Raw genomic sequence first — 18,488 nt, forward strand, 5'->3', positions numbered from 1 at the left:
TTAACTTTTAAAGTGGGGAAATTTGCCGCTAAATTAGGCATTTTGCCATCGAACCGCACCTTTGTCTAAAAGGCAAATTGCAAACTTCAAAGTTAAGTAACAACACCTGATCAAGGCGAATGGCCAGTAATTTGGATTTTTCTGCAGCTCCGATTGACAGTGCAAGGGGAACTAAACTAGAAGTGGAACTGGAGAGGATTCCTCGGTTTCTTTCTGGGAGGAAAGTTAAATGAGGTTTCACAAAGGTATTTTTTGTCCTTTACTGTCTTCAGCTAGGTGCTTCCCCTCAGTTTCCTTAGAGTTAAAAATGAGTTTTGGAAGGAGAATGAGGAATGTTTCTTTCTTCCTGATATGTGATTTACTTGCAACTTTGAATGAAAACAGTCAAAAAGCAGTATATTTAATGATAACTCAATTGTTTTCAGTCCACTCGGCAAAAGTTATTCAAAAAATTTATTCAATTCACTGACTACCTTCTGAATTTGCATCCTTGTCCTATCAGGATTTATCCCATTAAAAAATTTGCAGATGTTCACAGGAAATTATAGGTATGTAGAAAAACTCTAGGATCAATTTGAAGGGTAAGTTTTTAAAGAAAAGAAGGTGTTCAGCATTTTTCTTTTTATTGAAAACTTCATTAAATGAGCTTGAGAGAAACTTTTACAGAGACGATACTACAAATATTCCGGGGATGTTCATCTCATTAGTTCTATAATTTTCTGTTTAATATACTCAATCATAACTGATGGTGATGCTTTGTAGAACAGACCATCACTATGATCAGCACATCTCGGCTTAACCGAACTTATCAAAGGACTAGTTAGAACAAGTTCATCCAGAAACGCACAGAATCAAATTTTTGAAAAAATTAATTGGAGGCAGATTTGAATTCAACAGCCGAGAAAAAATAATTTGATTGAAGACAGTTGTTTAACTTTCATCTCCACATTGAGTCTTATAGAGGGATAAAACTTCAAACCTTTTTTTCTCAGTTCAAACATGTTGCAACATGGTGTTTTTCTGTTATACTCAACCCACTTACTTCACTTCTTCTTTAGCCCTTAAATGCATTTTGTTCAGAAGCAACACTCGTAACAGTTGGGGAAAACAAACAATAATCGTATTTTTTTCTTATTTGTTCCGGATTGTAGAGCTGTGCTATTTACAGAACCGACGGTTGTCCATTAAATGCATTGTGCCACTTTCCTGCTATTCTTGGCGGGAAAATGTCCTTCTACCTGATTATAATTATTAATGGATTTAGGTTTATTATAATTATTATTGATTATTGATACTATAAAGGCTGTGTCGCCAATTCGGTTTATTATCAACGTATATGTTGCAGGCAAATAGTGAAATCAGGCATTTTGTCAAATGCCTAGGCAGATAGTCAAATTTTGACGGTCTACAAAATATTGTGAATTTATGGCAAAGAGCTCATGATTTTTCACTATTTTTGGAAAAATAACTCATCAAACATACGAACTCTTCTTGTCTCTTCCTCTTCAATTGCCTCTCATATTTTTAAATGTTGAAATTCCAAAAATTCTGTATTTTACGACATGCTAAAAATTTCAAGATCAGTGTCTCTTCAGGAGCTAAAAAGTGTTTAAAATACTATTGTGTGTGCAAATTTTTACTGAGAATTTTTCCTTGCAGGAGCAATGAATTATTTTGTCTGAAATTAGGAAAAGAGTCAGAATTTCAATCTAAGTTAGAATATTTGACTATTTGCCTGGGCATTTGACAAAAAGCCTGATTTTCCTATTTGCCTGCGACATATGTATTCTTCTAATTATTGATTTTTTATTTTGATTAAGTATAATAAGAGCAAATAAAATATCAAAGAAAACACAATTTCCAGGCGCAACCTTGAATGTTGCTTCCCATTGACTGTTCAAAATCAAGCAAAGAAAACAAAAAAAAGCAAAACCTTGTTGCTTCGAACAAAGGCGTCTCTTCTCTCATGCATTTCAGTTTTTGCTGAGAAAAAAATTTGATCTGAAGTTTATTCCTGGTATGAAAAATAGAAATTTAATAGAATGCAAACTAATGAATAGAATGATAATACGAGATGAAAATTTCTTCAATAAACAAGAAATAAGAATTGATTCTTTGTCTCTGGTACAAAAGGAAAGAATCATGTTTGCGCTTTTTCAGTATTTTTACAAACATTTCATTTTTGCATTGGAGAACCATTGCACAAATTATGTAGTCTGTTTTTAAAGGGGTAAAGAAAAATCACTAGATATTTCAAGAAATTTCATGCGACATTTTTTCTATGAACAAATAAAATATACTAACATAGAAATAATGAGACAGCGCAATTTAGATGCGTTCCTTCCTGAGGGAAATGACAAATAAGAGAGAGAACACTTCTCAAAAGCTATGGATTAAATTGATAAAATCTCATTATGTATGATCATTGCAGTGCAAGATAATGTGGGTAGTTAATTTTTCTTTTTTTTCTTTTTTTCTTTTTTTGTGCATGAAAAGGCTTTGAGAATTGTTGATCGTTTTTGGAATATTTGTGGATTCTTGCAAGAGTAATCGCACCATCAAGTTCAAGATACAGAACACCCTAAAATTTGCCCCTGAGCATAAAGAAATCATTTGAAGAAAAGTAAGTGCCTGTACATTAAGATGCCATAAATTTAATAAAGTAAAATAAATAGATACACATCAAAACCCATTTTTATTCCTAAAACGGGGAATAGGAGACTATCAACCTAATCATGCGAATTTTAACCTCTATACAATGTATAATTACAACACTAAATGCAAGCAAAGGTTACTTGCGCAATATATTACGGCTGCAGTTCTAGAAATAGGTTTTGAACAGGTGGGAAAGGATTTAGCGAGAGTTTATCAAGGAATCCTTAGTTGTGAGAGAAACATGGTAAAAAACACTGAAAATTGGAGCATGTAAGTAAATACAAGTTGCTGAAATAAAAAATAAAACCAACAGAAAAAACGCATAAGAAACAGAGTAAACATAAATTCATTTACTGCATACATATAGTAGAAAAGTTGAGTCAAATCTTCTTCAGACACTTACATCGAATGAACTTGTTGGAATAATAACACAGCATTACTTAGTATGGGAAGTACGATGATCTCCGATATGCTCTGTAACATGAAAAGCAATTAAATTAGAATTTTCAGTGATACTCAAACTGAAAAAAGTTACACAGGGGTTTCTTCATTCCTTGGTTAAATGACGGTAGATAATACGGATAGTAAATGATTCATGTTGATCTAGGTCAACCCCTGAGTACATCTTCACTTAACATTCATTATCACATTGCCTGCCAAACCAGTCGTTTTGACCGACATCGAAAGGTTCTGGAAGTATCACGCGTCATTTCGGCTAGGATGCGATTCCTCATGTTGAACGGTTTGTGAGAACAGAGGTCCTCAAAGCCGTCAATATGCTCATGGCTCATGACTCATGACCAGCACAACTTGAGCATGAGAATGAATTGCTGAGCTTATACTTTTTTTGGCTTTTTTAGAGGGAGGAGGGGGCATAAGTACCCAATATACAAAGTCCCTTAACTAATCCACGAATTTCTATTTCTGCATTTTAAATTTCTTCAGTGAGTTCTCATCTTCAGACTACGTTCTTAAATTTTTTATGCATTTTCACAGACTTTACTTTAAAACTGTTATCAATGAAAGTGAAATTGAAACCTGTAAAATTTTAGACGTTATAACTGCTCTATAATACGAACATCTGGATGTATTTCAACTTTGTTGACCCCAATTCCTTACACATGCAAAACTTTGATGAATTTAATTTTGAAAAGGAATTTGACAAACAAGGGTTCAAATTAAAACTAAAATAATGGAAAATTTGATAAACCGCAGGGCTTTACCAACAAATTTTCCTCTAGTCTTAAAATTGGCATTCAATGACAATGGACGGACCAAATTGAGGAGTTTTTAATGTCTGGGTTATTTTTTCCCAAACCGAATGAGCATACATGATATTTAGATTTGAATTGACGGATTGCAAACAAAACCAAAAACGAGCTTCTCTGAATGAGTCACAACTTTCTAAGTAATATAAAAGCCATTTTTTCCCCTTGAGTTGCAAGATTTTAAAATTCATGTGTATGGGGACAATCATGATGGTTAAGAGGAAATTCATTGGACTGAACGGATTCAACCACTCCGCTAGTTCCAGGGGTGCAGAAAATGCCCGATCACGCGCCCGGTTTATTGGAAAGACCAAAAAAATAAGGGTAGAAGGTAAAATTTTTAAGGATTAAAAATGCTGCACATCTTTGTATCAGTCCGCATAGGGATCTGCGATACTAGCGCATTGCAGCGGAAGTCTTGAACAACGCGATTCGCAGGGAATTTCGAACCATTCATGGAGAGGGAAGTGGTGGTCTTTGATGAATTTACCGTTTTACGATCAGGAAAAGCAGAGGCGTGGCGTGAACGATCAATTGTCGATATTTCCCCATTAGAAGCTGTGGTAAAGAATTGATTATTAAGGTGTTTGTTGCGAACACCCTGTTCATCGATCCTTTTCCATAAGCTGAAAAGGCAGATCAAATGATATATCGCAAGCATGCCACGCCACTGGGGAAAAGACTTGAGGATTTCTCTATTTTCCATATAAATGTACGGGAGGCTTTCCAAATTTCCTCCAACTGAATGAGAGCCGATGAAAAGTTGTGGAAAGCTTATGCAAAATGTGGAAGGACCCAGGAAATTTTATTGGATTTTTTTTCAACATCTTTTCACAACTTACTCTTTTTTCACATCTCCGCCACGATTTAAGTAGTTTTATGGAATTCAACCTGAAATTGTGGAAACCTTTCCACATTTTCAGGACTTTTCTACATTTCCTCTAACTGGATGAAAATCAATCGAAAGAAAAGGAAAAATGATTGCTAATTGTTGCTATTGCCCAAAAATTGCTAATTGTTTGTAATCCTCTCAAAACTTATTCTTGTATTTGCGTGGCTCTTCCACGTTTTAACAGATTTCAGCCTGAAATCTTTCCATAATTTTCTCACTGACTGAAAAGCATTGTTAGTAGAGGGAATAGGCTACTAATGTTAAAGGATATCGAACAATATGACATTTTCAACATATTTTCACAATGTGCGCTTCTTCGTGTCTTTTCTATTATCTCTCTCAACCTCGAAACATTTTCCGCACTTTTCCACATTTTGGGATACCATGTGTGCTCTTTGAATGAATGCAAGTAATAAGATAAAATTAACCCAAAGCAGCAATATAATGATAGGAGGATAGCATTTCGAGAGCTATATGCGCTCTTGATACAGCCATGCATCATAAATGGCAGGTTTTATTTGCTTTTGGATCAATTCAATACACTGCGCACTAAAGCTTGTAAATTCGGGCAGCAAAAAAAAAAAAGGTGATCACTTCTTTAATTGAGGGGAAGTTTTGTGGAAAGGCAACCAGAAAAATGTGGAAAGCCGGCGGCAGACCTCGTGAGAACATGGAAGCTTGGAAGATCCTGCACCCCTGCAAGTATTTAATTATTCACTACCAGCTGAATTTTCAAGAAAAATTGACAAAAATAGTATCTAGATTATGACATACCTCGCTCGCCTAACAGGTCTGTATCCACCATAGAAGCCGCCCCTTCCAAACCCTCGTCCTCGTGGCCGACCTCTACCAAAGCCACGATTATTTGTCGTACTAAGGCCTGGTCGGTTCGTCCTTTTAGGATTAACTTTGATTTGTCGTCCGCGGAACAATGACTCATCCATGGCCATTGCTGTTACTACTGACTCTTTGTCCGTGAATTCAATGTATGCGAAGCCTTTAGGGTGGCCATCAAATTTATTACATAGGATAGTGACACGGTTTATTGAACCGCAACCATGAAAATGCTGCTCTAGTTCTTCGGCTGTTGCACCATAGTCCACCTACAACATGGGTAAGAAAAATGTGAATTGTTAAACACTCTTTAATTTGAAAGATCACTTGAAATTGGTGACACATGCAGGAAAATTTTCTGAGATAAATAGCAAGGGTCAATAAAGTTCCCTGCTTTTTACAATTTTGAGCGAGCCAAAAAAGTGCTCCCACAAAAACTGATGGCCCTTTTTTGTGCCCTATATCGCAAACCACGAATATTTCAGTCAGGAACAACCACCAATTAAACAATAAAGACTCAGATCAACTTGGCAAGGTACAAGTTTCATATTTTTGATGCAGAAAATAATCCTATAAGACTATAGGGTCAATTCTATTGTACTATTTTCTATTCTCAGTTGATTATGGTGGAACAAAATATGTGGTGGGTATAAATGAACCTGTGTTTTTGACTAGCATGTTTTAAGATTTAGAGGGACGATTTTCTGTGCAAACATTCATGACTGAGTCTAAAAACTCAAATCAATTAGTCAATAGTTAAAGGACTTTCAGATTTGAATAATTAAAGGTACATACGTTGCCGACAAAAATTGATCGATTGTCAATTTCTTGTTTTTCTTCTAATGATAAGTTGAGAGAACTACCTGAAACAAGAGGAAGAGAGCACAGTTAAAACTTAGAATACACACTTCGGCTAGTTTTCAGTCCTGAAAGGATATACATTCAATTTTAATTAAGTAAATGTAAGCAGAAAATTCAGCCTTCCCACTATAAAAACCAATTACCTAGATGGCTAAAAAACTATACCGCCTAACTGCAAACCAAAGATTTCGCATAAAGAAGAGAAAACTTCACCACTTTTGTAATTTTAAGGTTGGATTAGCAATTTTTTCATACATAACAGTGTCATTGCAGTGCTCCCACACAGAATTAGAAAAAACTAACATCATCATATTTATGTATCCATAGTTCGTCCATGTACATTATGATTTTACAAACTCATTATGGTAGACGCACAAGTAGTAAGACAGTAAAATGGAATTTTATAGCCACCGTGCGTCAAAAATCAGCATAAAGCTGAAATTCTCAATACAGAGGGAGAAAGCTCATATGAGCACAATTTTTCCTCAAAGAGATGCGCTGTTTGGTGCAACACTACTAGTATCGACCATTCAAGACTGCAAACGCGTTTCAGGTCTAATTGGACCCATCCTTGGTGCATCAGTACTTGCCGCCAGCGACTGCTTGCCCAAGTGTCGGGCTGCTTTTCAAGACCTCTCCAAATTTAGTAGCAGAAAATTCAAGAGGCTGCGCTGCACTGAGGATGGGTCCAATTAGACCCGGAACGCATCTGAAGTTGCCTTTCTGAATGTTCATTACTGGTGTTGCACCTAACAGCGTATCTCTTTGAGGGAAAATTGTGCTCATATGAGCTTTTTCCCTCTGTATTAAGATTTTCAGCTTTACGATGATATTTAACGCAAGTTAGCTAAAAAATTTCAACTTACTGTGTTATGATTTTAGATCTGCTACAAGCTTTGAAACTGAACTTACTATTCTGAGGGGGACTGCCAAGGATCTGTTTATCGACTTCTGATTGCAGCTGCTTCAATTTCTCTGCTTCCTCTTCCATTTCCTTTACTCTCGCTTTGATTGCGGCAAGTTCCTACGACAGAAAAAAACAGAATGGTGAAATACCAGGAATATTCAAGTAATCGATGTTTTGCCTTCTCTGGGCGCCATGCACCAAATGCACCTAAAAATTGGGGGGGGGGGGGGAGGGCTGGGCCATTGTGGTGCTGGCGCCTAAGTGAATCCACCCTATCCATCTTTGCAATGCAACCGCAAACGCAATAGCACTCTCAATGCACTGTATTTGGCACTGCAAAAACAGCATACTTACTGTATGCAAATAGTTGTAGTAAATGTTAGGGGAGGGGCAGAGTGCTGCAAAAGATGCCTGCTCTGTTTCATACATGCAGCTTGAAAATAGATTAGTGAGTCTTCAAGAACTCTGTAGAATTTTATTGCGATCATAGTCCTTAGGTTATTAACTTCTGACCAAATCTCAATTTAGGATTCATGGGCCTGACTTTCAAGAACTAAAAATTTGTACTCTCTCTCTAACCCACTGAGCTGAGTAAGGGTTGAACATTCTAAAATGATTTTCTGACCATTTAATGTAGAAATTCAGTTAAAAAAAATTGCCAGAGGCATCATTCCGGAGAACCATCGGCCCACAACACAATCTACACCACTCATGGGGCTTGATTTGCAGCAGAATTGAGGTGCTTTGTTGAACTCTCTAGAGTTACCCGGAGATGTAAACATCCTTTGTTGGACTTCGGAGGAATTTCCCGGAGACCTGCTACGTGCCGCTATGTCAGTCTCTGAACAGCTTTCCAACTCTCCTGTCTCTCGAGGTCGGAGACTACCTGTGAGTGACGTAGCAGTGAAGTTAGCCTCATTTCTCTTCATTTCACATCTTTTTTTGGTATTTTATCCAGGCAATATGATCGGATTTTGGGCCTGCTGTTCACTTATTGTTACGCAAGTTTAGAAAATTGAGAAATATGGAAGATTTTGTCAACTTAATGTATTCGACATCAAGTGTAAACAAATCCAGCAATCTGACGATCCTCCGGACAGTAGACTGGAGAGTTTAGCAACGTAGGTGAGGTAAAATAACTGGGGGTGTAATGATGAGGCACCCCAAATAAAAATCAATTAGTTAAAAAAAACTCAATGATGTCCATGACTTAAAAATGTGCACTTTGGCACCTAAGTCCTTTATTTCATTATCGGTCTCATTCATTTAATCGGATTTTATTGGAGACCACCTTAATTAAAAGTTTTCAAGATCATACGATTTCTTCTGAGCTTTAAAATATACTAGTGCCTAATCAAATTTACATACAAGATTGTTTTCCTTTAATAATGAAAATTCTTTAGAAGTAAAAAACATTTTTACTTTTTTACTAGATAAAGACAATGATGCACAATTTATACAACACTGTAGATGGGTTGCTTCTTTTTTGTTGAATGCAACGCAATTCCATGTGAGTTTTTCATGGAGATTTCCTCATCCAAGTGATGCAGACAAACTGATAAAACTAAGTTTAGGATCTCCAATTAATTCTCTTCAATGGACCACTAGACAAGGTACGAATTTCAGCATTCTGATACATATTTTCTAGACAGAATTTCACGTAGAGCACAATTCGCACAGCAAGAATTACTGAAACCAACTCCTAACGAAGATATTAACATTTTTATTTTACATGAGTTGCAAGGAATTTGAGCTGCCCACTCCCAAGAAACTCAAAGCTCTACATGAATCAGATCGCGCACTACAGCGGTTTTAGCAAGCTTCTCAGTCGAGCAATGTTCATGTCCCACCATGTGTTGTTCAAACTATTAGCAATTTTCTATAGCTGAGCCAAAGCATCAAGATTGAGGTTGCCAGATTTGTATACTGTAGACTGTCATGATAACGTTTAGCGCAATGTGAATCACGTAGAGCATGGAGTTTTCATGAGCGGGTGGTTCTAATTCACGCATCAAGAAGCATTAAGTATCTTCGTAAGGAGTTAGTTTCGGTAATATTCTTTGTGTGCATCGTGTTTTACATGAAACTTTGGTTGAGCAACATGTGTCAGAATGCTGAAATTCGTACCTTATCTAGTGGTCCATTGTATGAAGATCCAAAGAATCTTCATAATCTGTGTCAACTCATCTGGCTTGGCAGATGATTTCATAAAGGGCTTACAGAATGCAAAACTGACCCGCTCACACATGAAATAAGAGGTACTGCAATCACCGAAAATGAAAATAAGTACGAAAAACAGTTTAGCTTACAGCATCATCTGATCGTTCCTGATCACCATCGATGAGACTTTGCTCCAATTCACAATCTAGAGATCCTGATAGAAGGCCATTACCGTTTTCCATAGCAGAGCCATCATCTCCTAAAAGCTCATCTTCGTGATCCGCCATAACTCTACAAAAGAAAGATGAAATTTGATTAACACCCAATAAAAATTAAATCTTAGTGAGATTAAAAGTGATGAATTGATTATTGCATTTTCTATGAATGCGAGTCGAGTTTTAAGTTGGGAGGGAAGGAGGAATTGCTTTAGCATGTAAACTAAACAGAATGTTGACACAACAGAGAACCAACTAGTCAGTAGATGCATGTACAATAAATCGGCCTTAAAAAGAGCCACAACAATACGACAAGAGCAGATAAAATCCAGAAAATAATAAAATGTACTTCCATATTGTACAGATAGGGATGCAAAAATAAACTACATTGATACAATCATCAAATCGGCAACAGGGTCAGCTCTGTAATCAACCATAAGATAGATAGAATTCTGGTCAAAATTTGCTAGGTGCATATTAAATTTGAAAAAAAATCTTGGAATGGCGTTACTATGGGGAATTTTCTGTCTTCTCGATAGCTGCAGTAATGATATCTGAGCTGCCTTTAGTCGCTTCCACTGTGAAGCAATAAGGAGCGTTAGGTCAAGTTACCGACATAAGTTTACCTCCAGAAATATGGCATAACTTAATGGGAGAAATGAATGGACATTTACAAAGACAATTTTTCAAGATTTGTACAAATGGCACAGACGGTGCCAAAGTAATTTTAGGGTCAAATTTACTTGCGCAGAAGACTTGAAGTTTGAGGTTAGGGACTTCAGAAGGGCCAAAATATGAACTTAAAAGCTAGTAAATAGCACAATGGGAAGCAAAACCGTAATTTGGAAGGAGAACGATAACGCAGGGCAAAAGAGCCAGATAAGTACTAAAAACAATGAACGAGAATTAAAGGACAGGGCTAGGCCAGAACAGAAAAATTTACCGGGAAGTGGGAAATTTAAGGGGTTAATTTTTGGAATAAGTAACGCAAATTCACGACACTGGCAGATTTAATTTAAAAGGTTATTAACTTGTGAAGTTAAGGTAAAAAGCGCACATTCCACTTACGGACAAACTTTTTGATTAATACGGATAAATATCACCACTTAGAAGCGTAAGTACTGGCAGATTCATGCAAGAAGCAGCACCAGCAGTTTCAAAACGAAAACAAGATGAATCGATTGCAGGGGGAGGGGTGCTTTGGTAGAGATTACAGGTGCAGGTAGTGCAGGATGTGATTGTCGGATTCAGAAATCATCAATTTTTTCACACCCGAACTTTGATTAGAAGAACAATTTGGTCGACTGTGAAGCAATTTTATTCGACCAATTTCATAACAAAACGACAAAATTACTGTTCTGACCATGGGCTCATACTGGGTCTTCCTGTGAAATTAACCATCATCTCTTTCACGAAGATAATATTTGACGTCACTGCTCACTGCCACCATGTTATCAATTATCAACAATCAATTACATTTATTTGAGGTTATTGGCTGCTGAAGAGTTATCAGTTATCGCCGGAGGTCGTCCTTCGAATTTTTCATCCTGTAAGTACCTTCGGATTATGATTTCCTGCAGTTTAAATATATCATTTTCCTTCGGAAGTAATCAGCAGGTCGTTGTGTCTGTGGTGGAGAATAACAATGAATCAATGAAAGTCCAAACGCCTCGTGCAGTAGGACTTCAATCAGCCTTTCCAGAGGCTGTGTTAATTTTTAAAATTAATCCAAGTCCTTTTAAAGTTACAATCAGATGTCTACATTTGTTGAATTGAATGGAGTGGACATTACATTAGAGTTGATTTAACAACAAAATTCAATTGGACCCCCGAATATTTTGTTGAAAGATGCTGTTACTTTGTTAGGTCCTGAGGTCACTTCACTTGGGCAATATAATTTGCCAGAGTTATAACTACAGCCCATTCCAGATTACTTTTCCACTTTTGTTGTATGTATTTCCCTATTCTGAGCGTATATCAAAAGAGGTAAAGTAATCTGAAACAGGTTCTATGAAGGTTTAACCAACAGTCAATGATTTTTCCTTAGTCGAATGAGAGGCTTGGAAGACAAGGCACCTAAGTGCAGTTTTTATTATTTCGAAAAAAAGAAGTTTAAAGTTCTGGATTTAACTCGAACCCATAGAGTGCTCTGAATACTTTCAAAATTTACAAGTGTTTGTCTCACACCCTCATGAACGTCTTCTGAAATTTTCAGCTCAGTTGAGCCAACTTGAGGCCAGCAGTTGTGCTTAGAGCGACGGTAGGTCACACTCCAAACAAAAAATGCACTCATCACTTGCGCTGTTTTCTCGGCGTCAAATATCTTCCAGGCAAAATCGATTGGTGTTCTGATAGACCTTACTTACCTTCAACTACTACAAAACACCCACAGCTCAATTTTGATCAAAGACATGCTGCTGAGCACATGATTTTATTTTTATTTCCATCCCTCCTTTTTCAACATGGTAAAGCATGAATAGGTCTGGACTTCTGTTTCCCTTTCGCCTCTCCCTGTTTTTATCTACTGTGCTTTTATCAGTGAGGTCCAGTCGTTTTCTTGTATCTCACCTGTTGAAGTTCAAGCATAATAAGCTATGGCACGAAGCTGAGGCTGCTAGGCGCTAATCTCTAGTCTAGAGTTTCTAAAATTGCACTTATGCGCCTTGTCCTCCAAGCCCCTCAAATATTCTATCGAATGTTTAATTAAATATTGATGACAGACTGGTGTATGACCTCCTGTAATGTATTTTTATACAAAACAACCCTTCTAAATGATAGTTATCATAAATTCTTAATTTATGTTGTCTCCCAGGTACCCTCCCCATTGTGTCTGCCAGAAATTGTATGTTGTTTTCATAGGAAGTCATTGTTTTACAGCTTTAATTAAAGTTTTATTTTTGTCTAAAAAGATTATGTAGAACCTTGATGAATAGATATTCATAACTTGATACCATCAGATATCTCTTATTTCTTCTTGATCCTCAATCCAAATTTTTACAAGATGACAGTGTTAGTTTAAAGTCTGAGAAAATTTCCAACCAACTTAGGCAAGCTCATGGCTACAAATATATGAATTTCACGGAGGGAGTAACTTTTCCCCAAGTATTCATTTTTTTTCTTGAATCAGAGGGGAAAAGTTCTTCCCTCACCACAAAGTGATATAACTGCTAATAAAGTGAGAAAAGGCTCAAATAAATGTATAAGTTGAGGGGAAATAAAACTTTCAATTACATTTCATGCTCCTGTTAAAATCTAACTTATCAGGTATGACCTAAACTTCCTGGGTACTTACCTATGCAGAATTTTTTTTTTCCTCCTTAGCGCCTGCAATCATGACGTCTAAAGTACCCTACAACGCCGATACTGGGGGCGTTACTCCCATGAACATCGAAGGAAGACTCTATGATCAAAGAGAGCGTCTTCGGGGAATGACTGATGAGGACCGCAAATTTCGTGCCCAGTTCTTGAAAGATCAACGCTTAGCACCACATGAGCCAGTCACACATCTGCCTGAATTGTACTATGACCTAGTTAATCCTATAAGGCGATTCTATAGGAAACCTCTTGATATGGTCTTTGATAAACTCAGAATAGAAGAGCGATTTGTAAGTGTAATACATCTCTCATTTTATCCATTGCATACTTTTACTCATTTTTAGTCCTTTAAATGCCAGCAAGCTGTTCTGCATAACTCCAATGAAGTTATTTCCTGAGGTACCAATAAGCACTGTATCGAGTAGAAGTATTAAGCAACCACAAAGTAAGAAGGGGCTGTTCATAAAATATGTAATGCTCTAAGGGTGGCGGAAAGCATTACAGAATTTTGTTTTCATGTGTCAAAGGAATGCGACTATCATCACAAGAGCGTCTCGAAGGGAGAGGGATCAAAAAATCTCAAATTTAGCGTAATATATTTTATGAGCAGCCCCTAACTTTAAAAGATTTCCAGATTCACTGTGGCAGGTATTTTTCAATTTTGCCTTTTTGTTATTCTCCCTCTAATAGGGTTCAAAAATTATTGCAGTGCTGGGAGGCAAGGCCGCACTTCAAGCTTATTTTCAAATGTAATGCCTCTTATGCCACGTATAAGAAATGAAAAAATTCTGATTGCAATTTATAGGAAAGGATTCTGCACAGAAACCCAGGCATTTAGTATCAGTTAAATTTTGTTATTATTTAATATGGTGTTCTTTGCAACTTCCTCAGCATGATGACTTTAAAACTAAACTTTCTGCATGTCAATGTCCTGAAAATTTGGGCCGAGAAGCGCATTTTTTAAAATTTACACACGGTCTCTTGGACGCTATCATCACTCAGAGGAAGTAGATTCTTTTTGTCTGTTTTATCTTCTCGCCTGTGTGAGTGAGGAAATAAGAGGTCTTTTCAATTGTCAATTCGGTGATTGCAACATTTCTACAAGATATTGCATGTTATGTTGCCGAAAAATTCTCTTCTCAGCCCTTGCTGCTTTTCTCAAAGTTGGCCAGAAAGAACTTGGATTTCATAAGTGTTTTAAGGCTGAGAGGTCTTAAAGAGTCACCATGTCAAATGACAAAATATAGCCTGCTTTAAATCTCCATAAAGTGCATAGAGTCTTAATGTTAATGGGAGAGCTGTCGCCACTTTTGAGCATTTTCCAAGTTCCGAATTCTGAGACCCCTATGCCATGCCATGTTACTTTTTCGATACATAATCACTTGTTTTCGATATATGAGGACCCTGCCATCTAATATAAACAAATTGGATCTGAATTATTATGTATTCTACATTGCCATATTGGATTGAAAATGTATCGAAAAAGTGAGCAAAGCTCGGCGCACACCGTGCATGGCACTCGTCGACCAGAACATGATGATCTCTTCCATTCACATTACCACTCTATGACCTTCATGCAAATCCTTTGGTTATCGGTTCCAAGTCCTTTGAAAATTTCAGTGGTTGTTTGTCAGTAAAGGAAAAACACCTAATCTCAGCAAAATCTGATGCTTGGGAACTTACTGCACCCCTGCACATTGAATAACCATTCTCAAATCAAATTATCACTCGTGTGTTTTTCAGGGACGTGAGACAGCTTTAAGTTATCGTTTTTTCATTGGAAAAGCTTTACTTTTGATTGCCTCGGGTTATGTTGCAACCTACTACTTTATGTACAACCGTGGGGTAAGTGGTTTCAGATGTACATCAACAGATGTAATCATTACTTGTGTGATCATTTATTCTTTGTATTTTTTTGTAAGAGAGAATTGAAATACGTGTTGCAGTAAGGAACTACTGCATCCGGCTTATTTCAGAAACAGCAAATTGACAGTGAAACTGCCGAATCTAGTATCTCGGTTTGCGAAATCTCAGATTTCGTGTCATACTTTAATTTCTGAGTGGGAAAGCTACTAAACGTCAATTCTTGAAAACTTTCTTGATTTTTCTTCTCTGTGCAAGGAAAATTCTGTTGAAACTAAAAGGAATTATGTTAATTTGTCCTCTTTCAAATAAATAAAATGGGAGCAGAGATTTTTAAAACTGACAACCCAGATACATGGTATATTTTATGCACAGCCCCCTAGTGAAAGCTCATACCGTCTCACATATCTTGAAAGGCTACTAGACAGGAAATGAAACCATGTAATGTATGTTTTTTCATCCCAAATTTACAAAATATGATGGACTTATCAAAAATTTCCAAATTCAATGCATGAATGGAGAGTAAGCCTTCTCTGTGTTTGTCAATCTTAACTTCCTGCCAACCAAAGAACCATACTTTATTCATTAACTCTGGCTTGAGGTAATTTCATTTGTCCATGATTGAATGTTTTGTCAGAGCACTGAATTGTTATTGATGAATTTACCCGTCTTGTAAAAATTGAATTAGCTGAAAGAGAAAATCAATTGCCATGTAGTCATTTTCGGAACTTGAAGGTTTCTTCACAATGTAAGGCACACAATAATGTAACCTGCATTGATTTTGACTTTTTCTCGAAGAGGATTATTGCAGATCAATTTATTGTAAGTAATAAACATGATCTGAGAAAAGATATTTAGGCGTTTAATTGCTTGAATTTTACTTAATTTTAAATATCCTTAGTACGCACGCTAAATCACAAATTATTACAGCTAATTTTCACTCATGAGTTGATTTCCAAAATTGTCATCATGTTTACCAATTTCTGCACAAAATGCTGATGAGGAATCATGTCTTGTGGTGCGTGACCTTTCATCTTGACTAGTAGTACGTTTTTTTAAATTACTTCAATGGTATTTTACACTTTCAAACTGGATATTCTTTTGGCATTGGCTGTTCGTTCAGAAGTTAAATACAATTATGTTCTGTTTGCCACCTGGTTTTGTTTTTTATTTCAGACTTGGGAACGAAAGCACGGATGGCACGTGCATGTTGGTAGAGAGCCAGTTTACCCCGGTGAACCTGGATACCCAAAACTTTCTAATCGCACATTTGCTGATTACTGCGACAGAGAATTCAAAAATTCTCCAATCTAAATTGGACCTCTTGGAATAATGAACTTGAAATCTTTTGATGGTCCACCAGTTAATTTTGGAGGTATTAACTATTTGAATCTTATTTTTTACTTCCCGGAGTTGGAATTTGTAAAGCAAATGATTTAACTCTAGTTTGGAAATAGTTTCTCCTGTGTAGAATAACAATCGCTTGTTTCTCTTTCTATCAAAGTTTGTGGTCATCAAAAGGTAGAAAATTCAATTTTTGTTAGTTTTGATATGTTGTTATAGTTTTTGAGATATAATGTAATTTTACGTCAATATATTGCCCTTAAAAGTTTGCCAAGGAGTTTTTCTGTAATGTAAGAGAGAACTGTGGGTTTTTACCTCAGTTGTTTTTCTCCTCAATCAGGAAAATAACTTGTCTACTTGAATTGTTAAAAACCTGTGAGAACAAATAAAAATAAAGGTATCTCAAGAAAATCTGAAGGTTTTATCTCTCCAAATTCCATTTTTGCATATTTTTCACCTCTATTTTCAGTAAAACAACCTGAACACACAGAAAACTTTCGAAGTAATTAATTTCTATTCAACTTCAAACTCATGACTCATGTATGTTCACTGCATGCCAGTACAAAAATCAAATCTTCTTTATAGAAACATTCATCAATAATACCATCTAAATGCAGGTATGGATGGCTAACTACTTTACCTCAATTGCAGAGTTTAATTATCTCTGATATATTATTATGTTTCAATTTTCACGAGGATTTCTAATCAAAACATCACCCTGCAATTTTGTATAATTACTTAGAATAAGTCAAAAAATTTAAGTACAATGGTGGTGGATTTTCTTTAATAAAAGAAAACATCACAGGAGACTGACATCATCGCAGTCTTTGATTAGCATTTTTCAACTCTAGTCATTGACTGTAAATAACCTGTTGAGAGGGGTTTCTATTGTGGCTGCTCGAGAATTTGACTTTTTTTTTACTCCTTTTTGACTTTTTTCTTTGTCCTTGACTTTTCATAAACTAGCGCCGTAAATCGCTCCAAACTCATTTCCTTTTCTTCTCTGGCTTTTGGCCAGTTCTTTTTTATGTATATACTCATGGTATCCATCTAGAAGGACAGATCATCTTGAACCTTTATCATAATTTGGTCTATTTAAATTTTTGTCACTGAGTCTGTCATTAGATGCTTATTTCATCAGTTTAGAACTACACAGGTTTCAATACAAATTTTGAACGTTTTTTCCCTGAACTAAAGTAATCAATGTAATGTCTTTTATAGTATCTATGTCTTTTTAACAAATAATACTGGTATATATCCAAGGGAGATCAAATAAAATTGCATAATTTTTTCTGTAAAAAGAGAGAGGAGAGGGTAAAAATTATACAAGAATTAGCATGGATGATTGAAACTGAAAAAGTAGGGGAAAATTCATGATCTTTCTAGTATAGATAAACAGGGGAGAGAGGGAAAAATTTCTCCAGAGGCTATATGGATGACTTAAGTTGAGAAATGCATTTCCCTATTGCAACACTTTAATTTCTACAATTTTTTTTTATTTTTTTTTTTCCGTCAAAGAAAACTAAGTAACTAAAATATTTCCTGAAAATTGTTGATGATTGTTATCGAATAAATGAAGAAATTTCGCAGAAAATTTCAAAAAAATTTGGTCAGTTCGCTTTTGAAAGAAATGAAACATGAGCAGAGATTTGCAGCGTTGTTATGAGAAGTATATAATGCCCCTCTTGATCCTAGCCATCTGTATGCAGAGTTGCATAACCGCATGGAGCAATGGAGCATCCCATAGGTATTTTAGAGGGAATCTTGTCACAGAAGACACCTACCTAGCAAAGAATGACGTCCTAATTTAACCTATATTGAAATACATCAGTCGCAAAAGAGACTCAAGTATACAGTGGCAATGAAAATGAATAATACCAGATAATCTCTCAATCACATATCGATGGTGAAACTGCAGCAATGCACATCTCGGTTTGCAGGGCTGCAGACTTCCAGTCATAATCTATTTTCTACATGAAATGCTACCAAATGTCATTCTTTGAAAATTTCAGTGATTTCTTTTTATCTGCTAAAAGAAAATTCTGTGAAAACTTCAAGCCATGATGTTGGTTTAGTCTTCTTTTAAAAAATAAAGTAGGAGCAGTGATTTCGAAACGCAACTAAGATAAGCATTTTGGCAGTCTCACTGAAAAAACCGGAACCAGTGGATCTTT

At 36.2% G+C, this 18,488-nt stretch overlaps 2 protein-coding genes across 3 annotated transcripts; one reads left to right on the forward strand and one right to left on the reverse strand.

Moving 5' to 3' along the window:
* Positions 1–606: 606 nt before the first annotated feature.
* On the reverse strand, positions 607–11,024 carry Pabp2 (poly(A) binding protein nuclear 1). 2 transcript variants are annotated; one of them, XM_019040309.2, is made up of 6 exons: positions 10,861–11,024; positions 9,727–9,868; positions 7,423–7,534; positions 6,445–6,512; positions 5,590–5,918; positions 607–3,129 (listed from the first exon to the last, which is right to left on the reverse strand). In XM_019040309.2, exons 2-6 carry the CDS (start codon positions 9,862–9,864, stop codon positions 3,096–3,098), a joined length of 681 nt encoding a protein of 226 aa, XP_018895854.1. In that variant the 5' UTR covers positions 9,865–9,868; positions 10,861–11,024; the 3' UTR covers positions 607–3,095. The 2 variants fall into 2 exon arrangements, with proteins under 2 accessions (XP_018895854.1, XP_018895869.1); XM_019040324.2 differs by having other exon boundaries at positions 10,736–10,929.
* Positions 11,025–11,181: 157 nt separating this feature from the next.
* Positions 11,182–16,725, forward strand: ND-B17 (NADH dehydrogenase (ubiquinone) B17 subunit). The gene is made up of 4 exons (XM_019040338.2): positions 11,182–11,341; positions 13,114–13,397; positions 14,851–14,952; positions 16,147–16,725. Exons 2-4 carry the CDS (start codon positions 13,125–13,127, stop codon positions 16,282–16,284), a joined length of 513 nt encoding a protein of 170 aa, XP_018895883.2. The 5' UTR covers positions 11,182–11,341; positions 13,114–13,124; the 3' UTR covers positions 16,285–16,725.
* Positions 16,726–18,488: the final 1,763 nt, after the last annotated feature.

The sequence above is a fragment of the Bemisia tabaci genome, chromosome 6 (assembly GCF_918797505.1).
Source record: "Bemisia tabaci chromosome 6, PGI_BMITA_v3".
In the NCBI taxonomy this organism is placed as follows: Eukaryota; Metazoa; Arthropoda; class Insecta; order Hemiptera; family Aleyrodidae; genus Bemisia; species Bemisia tabaci.

What these genes read in the sequence shown, in the direction of transcription:
- Pabp2 (XM_019040309.2), bottom strand. Translation starts at nt 9,864, where the DNA reads ATGGCGGATCACGAAGATGAGCTTTTAGGAGATGATGGCTCTGCTATG. An exon ending in AGGAACGATCAGATGATGCT is followed by an intron (nt 7,535 to 9,726) that starts GTAAGCTAAACT and finishes TTTCTGTCGTAG; the next exon opens with GAACTTGCCGCAATCAAAGC. An exon ending in TGGCAGTCCCCCTCAGAATA is followed by an intron (nt 6,513 to 7,422) that starts GTAAGTTCAGTT and finishes CTCTTGTTTCAG; the next exon opens with GTAGTTCTCTCAACTTATCA.
- ND-B17 (XM_019040338.2), top strand. Translation starts at nt 13,125, where the DNA reads ATGACGTCTAAAGTACCCTACAACGCCGATACTGGGGGCGTTACTCCC. An exon ending in TCAGAATAGAAGAGCGATTT is followed by an intron (nt 13,398 to 14,850) that starts GTAAGTGTAATA and finishes TGTGTTTTTCAG; the next exon opens with GGACGTGAGACAGCTTTAAG. An exon ending in ACTTTATGTACAACCGTGGG is followed by an intron (nt 14,953 to 16,146) that starts GTAAGTGGTTTC and finishes TTTTTATTTCAG; the next exon opens with ACTTGGGAACGAAAGCACGG.